The sequence below is a fragment of the Cetorhinus maximus genome, unplaced genomic scaffold, assembly GCF_964194155.1.
Source record: "Cetorhinus maximus unplaced genomic scaffold, sCetMax3.hap1.1 HAP1_SCAFFOLD_1236, whole genome shotgun sequence".
Taxonomy (NCBI): Eukaryota; Metazoa; Chordata; class Chondrichthyes; order Lamniformes; family Cetorhinidae; genus Cetorhinus; species Cetorhinus maximus.
The window spans coordinates 85,001-93,531 of NW_027597178.1; the positions used below are offsets into that span (position 1 = coordinate 85,001).

The 8,531-nt window shown below is 55.7% G+C and overlaps 1 protein-coding gene across 1 annotated transcript in view; it reads right to left on the bottom strand.

The window, feature by feature from the left end:
- Positions 1-7,958, bottom strand: part of LOC144675944 (SRSF protein kinase 3-like) — a 20,327-nt gene extending 12,369 nt beyond the window's left edge. Inside the window, exons 1-6 of the mRNA XM_078536463.1 lie at positions 7,849-7,958; positions 3,663-3,778; positions 2,218-2,326; positions 1,737-1,824; positions 897-984; positions 597-703 (exon numbers count right to left, since the gene is read on the bottom strand). Of these exons, the coding sequence (XP_078392589.1) occupies positions 597-703; positions 897-984; positions 1,737-1,824; positions 2,218-2,326; positions 3,663-3,778; positions 7,849-7,958 (618 nt within the window). The remainder of the gene's footprint in view (positions 1-596; positions 704-896; positions 985-1,736; positions 1,825-2,217; positions 2,327-3,662; positions 3,779-7,848) is intronic.
- Between the last annotated feature and the right edge of the window lie 573 nt (positions 7,959-8,531).

Here is an 8,531-nt window from a genome sequence, read left to right on the forward strand (position 1 = left end):
CTCTGTATCTAACCCCGTGCTGTACCTGTCCTGGGAGTGTTTGGTGGGGACGGTGTAGAGGGAGCTTTACTCTGTATCTAACCCCGTGCTGTACCTGTCCTGGGAGTGTTTGATGGGGACAGTGTAGAGGGAGCTTTACTCTGTATCTAACCCCGTGCTGTACCTGTCCTGGGAGTGTTTGGTGGGGACGGTGTAGATGGAGCTTTACTCTGTATCTAACCCCGTGCTGTACCTGTCCTGGGAGTGTTTGATGGGGACAGTGTAGAGGGAGCTTTACTCTGTATCTAACCCCGTGCTGTACCTGTCCTGGGAGTGTTTGATGGGGTCGGTGTAGAGGGAGCTTTACTCCGTATCTAACCCCGTGCTGTACCTGTCCTGGGAGTGTTTGATGGGGACAGTGTAGAGGGAGCTTTACTCTGTATCTAACCCCGTGCTGTACCTGTCCTGGGGAGTGTTTGATGGGGACGGTGTAGAGGGAGCTTTACTCTGTATCTAACCCCGTGCTGTACCTGTCCTGGGGAGTGGTTGATGGGGACGGTGTAGAGGGAGCTTTTCACAGTGTGTTTCAGAGAGGGTGACCGTCTCCTGGATCTTACCTGGCGAAGGATACTCTTCACACAGGGGATGGGGAGCCCCTGGTAGTTGGATTTAATGATCCACTTCAGCAGCTGATGTCCCAACACCTCGAAGACCATGCAGACGTCTGACAGAGTGAAGGAGAAGTCACCGGGCGAGAGTGAAACTCATTCCCTCCCACAAGGGGCATCCAGCCTGGCGGGGGTGGGGGGTCCCGCGCGTGGTGGGTAAGGGGCACAGGGGGCGCTTTACGCGTTGGGTGGTATCGCCAGGGGAGTGGGCGCATTGTGGTTTCCAACTTGGAGCAGCACAAAGGATACGAAGGCCATTCACTCCCGAGATCTTGAAATCATCGATTAGCTGGACAATCATCTCTCTGTTGTGATCACTGGGGTCGCTGTCCCGGACCTGGGAAAATTTGACAGGGGAAATCGATTCAGAAACAACACCGTTAATTTCTAACAGCGGATATCCCTCACCGTATCCCCGGGATCAGTGCTGAGGGAGCGCCGCACTGTGGGAGGGTCAGTGCTGAGGGAGCGCCGCACTGTCGGAGGGTCAGCGCTGAGGGAGCGCCGCACTGTCGGAGGGTCAGTGCTGAGGGAGCGCCGCACTGTCGGAGGGTCAGCGCTGAGGGAGCGCCGCACTGTCGGAGGGTCAGTGCTGAGGGAGCGCCGCACTGTCGGAGGGTCAGTGCTGAGGGAGCGCCCGCACTGTCGGAGGGTCAGCGCTGAGGGAGCGCCGCACTGTCGGAGGGTCAGTGCTGAGGGAGAGCCGCACTGTCGGAGGGTCAGTGCTGAGGGAGTGCCGCACTGTCGGAGGGTCGGCGCTGAGGGAGCGCCGCACTGTCGGAGGGTCAGCGCTGAGGGAGCGCCGCACTGTCGGAGGGTCAGCGCTGAGGGAGCGCCGCACTGTCAGAGGGTCAGCGCTGAGGGAGTGCCGCATTGTCGGAGGGTCAGTGCTGAGGGAGCGCCGCACTGTCGGAGGGTCAGCGCTGAGGGAGCGCCGCACTGTCGGAGGGTCAGCGCTGAGGGAGCGCCGCACTGTCAGAGGGTCAGCGCTGAGGGAGTGCCGCATTGTCGGAGGGTCAGTGCTGAGGGAGCGCCGCACTGTCGGAGGGTCAGCGCTGAGGGCTGTGAGACAGGGCAGCAGAAACTCACACATTTCAGCAGTTTGATCTCATCAAGAGCGGTCTCTGTGTAATGAGGAGCGCTTTTCACCACCTTTAGAGCAAGAAATCGCTTTCGGCTACAGGACAGAGAGACAAGAGAGAGAGAGTCAGGGTCATCGAGGCCCATTAACAAGTGCAAACCCCCTTCACCCCCTCCCCTCTCTCCCTCCCGAGACCCCCATGCAACTTCCTTCAACATCCCCCTCCCACTGTCTCCTCCTCGCACCCCCACCCCCAAGCACCATCATGCCCACAGCTATTCCACTACGGGAGGCTTCACAGCACTGGGCAATCCGATGCCTCCAGCCTCAGAGGGCGGGGGGAGCGGTCTGGCCGAGCCGGTGGGCGCTTGTGGGGGGGGTTTGAGGGGGGGAAATCGCCTGTCCAGTCACAGACTGGGGCCCCTGTCCCACCGCTCCAGCCATACCCCGTGCTCCTCACCCACCCACCCCAGCTGGACCCGTACTCACTAAATGTCCCAGCACAGCCACACGGTGGAGAAGTGACCCCAGCCCAACTTCCGGACCACGTGGTAGCGACCGTTAAAGAGATCTCCAATCTTCACAGGATAGTAACCCCCTAGGGAGAGAGAGAGAGAGAGAAACAGAGCGATTCAGAGAGAGAGAGAGAGAGAGAAGGGGGGGGCGGGGGGCAAGGGAGGGAGCCAAACAGGGCGACTGCGCGGGGATGGGGGGTGTGGGGTGAGCGAGATTCGCGAAGGGGGCAATGGGGCGAGAGAAAGAGTGATTGAGAGAGGGAAGGAAAGGGAGGGAAGAAGTGGGGAGAGACGGAAGGAGTGGGGGAGAGAGGGAAGGAGTGGGGGAGAGAGGGAAGGAGTGGAGGAGAGGGAAGGAGTGGAGGAGAGGGAAGGAGTGGAGGAGAGGGAAGGAGTGGGGGAGAGAGGGGAAAAAAAGCAACTTCTTTCATTCATTTCTGTGATGTGGACGTGACTGAATACAGAGATAGGGAGGGGTGTAGGGGCTGGAGGAGGTTACAGAGATAGGGAGAGTTGTAGGGGCTGGAGGAGGTTACAGAGATAGGGAGGGGTGTAGGGGCTGGAGGAGGTTACAGAGATAGGGAGGGGTGTAGGGGCTGGAGGAGGTTACAGAGATAGGGAGGGTTGTAGGGGCTGGAGGAGGTTACAGAGATAGGGAGGGTTGTAGGGGCTGGAGGAGGTTACAGAGATAGGGAGGGTTGTAGGGGCTGGAGGAGGTTACAGAGATAGGGAGGGGTGTAGGGGCTGGAGGAGGTTACAGAGATAGGGAGGGCTGTAGGGGCTGGAGGAGGTTACAGAGATAGGGAGGGGTGTAGGGGCTGGAGGAGGTTACAGAGATAGGGAGGGCTGTAGGGGCTGGAGGAGGTTACAGAGATAGGGAGGGTGTAGGGGCTGGAGGAGGTTACAGAGATAGGGAGGGTTGTAGGGGTTGGAGGAGGTTACAGAGATAGGGAGGGGTGTAGGGGCTGGAGGAGGTTACAGAGATAGGGAGGGTTGTAGGGGCTGGAGGAGGTTACAGAGATAGGGAGGGGTGTCGGGGTTGGAGGAGGTTACAGAGATAGGGAGGGGTTGCCGGACCGGGAGCCAGTGTGGGTCAGTGAGCACAGGGGGTGACGGGTGAAGGGGACTCGGTGTGAGTTCGGACACGGGGACAGTGAAGTTCCGGACGGTCTGAGGTTTACTGTGCGTACAGCGTGGGAGAGGGGTCAGGGGAGTGAGGGAATGGCCGTGTCCGAGGAACGATGGGGTGGGTGAGGGTTTCAGCAGTGGATCAGCCGAGGCTGGGCGTGGGGGCGGGTTGGAGGACGGACATGGGGGGGGGGTATGGGAACGGCAATAATAATGGAAGCTGCCAGTGCCCAGGAGCCTCGGTGAGGTTCACTGTCTGAGCTGATCTGGTGTCCCCTGGGCCAATCAGACCTTTGCAGTAATCCAGTGGATCCTCCTGCTCCTCATCGTCCGATCCCAGGAGCTCGGAAGGTTGTGGAGTGAGAGTCCGGGGTGGAGGAGGATCCTCATATTCGACACCAAGATTCCTGCATTCAGACAGAGGATTAAATGTCAGAACAGGAGACCATTCAGCCCCTCTCGAGCCTGTTACACAGGAACAGGAGGAGGCCATTCAGCCCCTCTCGAGCCTGTTACACAGGAACAGGAGGAGGCCATTCAGCCCCTCTCGAGCCTGTTACACAGGAACAGGAGGAGGCCATTCAGCCCCTCTCGAGCCTGTTACACAGGAACAGGAGGAGGCCATTCAGCCCCTCTCGAGCCTGTTACACAGGAACAGGAGGAGGCCATTCAGCCCCTCTCGAGCCTGTTACACAGGAACAGGAGGAGGCCATTCAGTCCCTCTCGAGCCTGTTACACAGGAACAGGAGGAGGCCATTCAGCCCCTCTCGAGCCCGATTCCCGCTCCCCTTTGTGTGAAGATGAGCTTCCTGACATCCCCCCCTGAACAGCCTGGCTCTCACTTTAAGGTTCTGCCCCCTCGTTCCGGACTCCCCAACACCCCCTCCCCAGCAGAGGAGATAATTTCCCTCCGTTGACCCTGTCGAGTCCTTTCATCACCTTAAACCCCTCGATGAGATGATCACCCCTTCGACACTCGAGGGGACACAAGCCCCGGTCTATGTGAGACCTGTCCCCGGAATTTAACCCTTTCTGCCCCCTGGGGGAGGGGGGAAGGGCGGCGGGGGGCGGGGGAGAGAGAGAGAGAGGGGAGAGAGAGTGGGGGGGAAGAGAGAGGGAGGGAAGAGAGAGAGGGAAGGAGGGAGAGGGAGGGGGGTGGAGAGTGTGAGAGAGAGAGAGAGAGAGAGAGAGTGAGAGAGAGTGAGTGTGAGAGAGAGAGTGAGAGGGGGGGAGAGAGAGAGTGAGAGGGGGGGAGAGAGAGAGTGAGTGAGTGTGAGAGAGAGAGTGAGAGGGGGGGAGAGAGAGAGTGAGAGGGGGGGGAGAGAGAGAGAGAGTGAGTGTGAGAGAGAGAGTGAGTGAGTGTGAGATTGAGTGTGAGAGAGAGAGTGAGTGAGAGAGAGAGTGAGTGTGAGAGAGTGAGTGTGAGAGAGAGAGAGAGTGTGAGATTGAGTGTGAGAGTGAGTGAGTGTGAGAGAGAGAGTGTGAGAGAGAGTGAGTGTGAGAGAGAGAGAGAGTGAGAGAGAGTGAGTGTGAGAGAGAGAGAGTGTGAGAGAGAGAGAGTGTGAGAGAGAGAGAGTGTGAGAGAGAGAGTGAGTGTGAGAGAGAGAGAGTGTGAGAGAGAGAGAGTGTGAGAGAGAGAGAGTGAGTGAATGAAAGTGAGTGTGAGAGAGAGAGAGAGAGAGAGAGAGAGTGTGAGAGAGAGAGAGAGAGAGGAGGGATACACTCCGACGGACACTGTAATCCCGGCTCGGGTCTTTTCCCGAGGAATTGAAGGAGTCGATGTTTGTGCAGTGACTGTGGACATTCCCGAAGTGTCCGGTTGGCCGGGGACAGGATTGTCGGATGAGACAGTCACTCCTGACAGTCGGGGTGGGTGACCTCACCGCTCTGTCTGCAGGATGTGGCTGATTTGAGAGCTGGTGTCAGGGGCTCGGTATTTACCAGGCTGCACGGGGAGGTGGTGGATCCAGGGAATCTTCACTGGCCTGGCTACACATTCAGAGAGACCCACCCTCAAACACCAAACCCCCACCCCCAACACCCCACCCCCAAACCCATACCCCTAACCCCACCCTCAAACACACACCTCCCCCCATCCCAATCCCCACCCCTCCCCAGCCCCCAAACCCCACCACACACCCCCCCGCCACCCAGCACCCAACCCCCCAGCGCCCACCCCCACCCCCTGGGCAGCTCTCCCCCCACTCCCCAATGGGAAAACTGGAATAAGTTCATTTCCCTCCTGCCGCTCATCTTGACCCTCACCCTGCACCCCCCGCGCCCTCCGTCTGCCCCCTCCCATATCTGCCTCCTCACTCCCTCCACCCCCACCACCAGCTCCCTCCCCATCCCTCCCCCTCAACTTTATAAAGGGTTTAAAGTAACTCCCTTGCCGCTGTAACTCCAAAGTGGTGTTCCTACACCTCTCCATCCTGCGATCAGTACCCTCACTCACAGGGACACACGGGATTGGGGGTTAACACGCTGTTATGGATACAGAATTGGTTAACAGACAACAGAGAGGGGGAATAAACAGGTCACTCTGAGCTTGGCAGGCCATTACTGGTGGGGTAGCACGAGGATCAGTGCTGGGGCCACAGTCTCCATCGACGATTTGGAAGTGGGGACCAATTGTAACATTTCCAAATTTGCCGATGACTCGAAAGCTGTGGGGAGGATACAAAGAGGCTTCGAGATTTTGTGTCTTTTATTCATTCATGGGGCAGTTATTACCCATCCCTAATTGCCCTGGAGAGCCGAGTGGCATTTTAAGAGCCAGCCTCAGTGCTGAGGGCCCAGAGTCACGTGTAGACCAGGCCGGGTAAGGATGGTAGGTTTCCTGCCCGAAAGGACATCAGTGAACCAGATGGGGTTTTTTAGGACATCAGTGAACCAGATGGGGTTTTTTAGGACATCAGTGAACCAGATGGGGTTTTTTAGGACATCAGTGAACCAGATGGGGTTTTTTAGGACATCAGTGAACCAGATGGGGTTTTTTAGGACATCAGTGAACCAGATGGGGGTTTTTAGGACATCAGTGAACCAGATGGGGTTTTTTAGGACATCAGTGAACCAGATGGGGGTTTTTAGGACATCAGTGAACCAGATCGGGGGTTTTTTAGGACATCAGTGAACCAGATGGGGTTTTTTAGGACATCAGTGAACCAGATGGGGATTTTAGGACATCAGTGAACCAGGTGGGGGTTTTTAGGACATCAGTGAACCAAATGGGGGTTTTTAGGACATCAGTGAACCAGAAGAGTTTTTTTAGGACATCAGTGAACCAGATGGGGGGTTTGAGGACATCAGTGAACCAGATGGGGGGTTTTAGGACATCAGTGAACCAGGTGGGGGTTTTTAGGACATCAGTGAACCAGATGGGGGGTTTTAGGACATCAGTGAACCAGATGGGGGTGTTTTAGGACATCAGTGAACCAGATGGGGGTTTTTAGGACATCAGTGAACCAGATGGGGGTTTTTAGGACATCAGTGAACCAGATGGGGTTTTTAGGACATCAGTGAACCAGATGGGGTTTTTAGGACATCAGTGAGCCAGGTGGGGGTTTTTAGGACATCAGTGAATCAGATGGGGTTTTTAGGACATCAGTGAACCAGATGGGGTTTTTTAGGACATCAGTGAACCAGATGGGGTTTTTATGACATCAGTGAACCAGATGGGGTTTTTTAGGACATCAGTGAACCAGATGGGGTTTTTAGGATATCAGTGAACCAGATGGGGGTTTTTAGGACATCAGTGAACCAGATGGGGTTTTTTAGGACATCAGTGAACCAGATGGGTTTTTTTTAGGTCTTCAGTGAACCAAATGGGGTTTTTTAGGACATCAGTGAACCAGATGGGGTTTATAGGACATCAGTGAACCAGATGGGGTTTTTTAGGACATCAGTGAACCAGATGGGGTTTTTTAGGACATCAGTGAACCAGATGGGGTTTTTTAGGACATCAGTGAACCAGATGGGGGTTTTTAGGACATCAGTGAACCAGATGGGGGTTTTTAGGACATCAGTGAACCAGATTGGGGTTTTTTAGGACATCAGTGAACCAGATGGGGTTTTTTAGGACATCAGTGAACCAGATGGGGCTTTTTAGGACATCGGTGAACCAGATGGAGTTTTTTAGGACATCAGTGAACCAGATTGGGGTTTTTTAGGACATCAGTGAACCAGATGGGGTTTTTAGGACATCAGTGAACCAGATGGGGTTTTTTAGGACATCAGTGAACCAGATGGGGTTTTTAAGGACATCAGTGAACCAGATGGGGTTTTTAGGACATCAGTGAACCAGATGAGGTTTTTTACGACAATCAACAACAGTTCCACGGTCATCATCAGGCTTTCAATTCCAGATCTTTATTGAATTCCAATTCCGTGGCGGTATTCGAACCTGGGTCCCGAGAGCGTTACACTCTGGATTACCAGCCCAGCGACATTACTACTGCGCCACCGCCTCCACTGTTACAGAGTGGCACTGCTGCGGGTTTGGTGAGAAAGGGAGTTCGGGGAGGGGGCTGCTCCTTCCTTTTTCTTCTTGCAGCCGGCGACTGGGAAGGCGAGTGCTGTGTCGGCCATCATCACGAGAGGGGTCTGAGTACAGGAGTGAAGATCTCTTGCTGCAATTGTATGGAGCCTTGGGCGAGACAGCACCTGGAGTAGTGTGGGCAGTTTGGGTCCCCTTTACCTAAGGGAGGATATTATTGCCGTAGAGGGAGTGCAGCGAAGGTTCCCCAGACTAATCCCTGGGATGGGCGGGACTGTCCTGTGAGGGGAGATTGAGGAGACTGGGCCTGTGCTCTCTAGAGATTCGAAGAATGAAGAGGGGATCTCACTGAAATTTATTCCCACTGGGCTCGACAGGGTAGATGCAGGGAGGGCGTTTCCCCCTGACTGGAGGGGGTGAGCGGGGGTCTAGAACCAGGGGGACAGTCTCAGAATAAGGGGCCGGCCATTTAGGACCGAGATAGGGAGGAATTTCTTCACTCAGAGGGTTGGTGAATCTTTGGGATTGTCCACCCCAGAGGCTGTCGAGAGGCTCAGTCATCGAGTTATGTTCAAGACAGAGGTCGGGAGATTTCTAGTTATTAAAGATATCGAGGGATATGGCGGCATATTGTCACTGGGCTGCCGTTCCAGAGACCCAGGGCG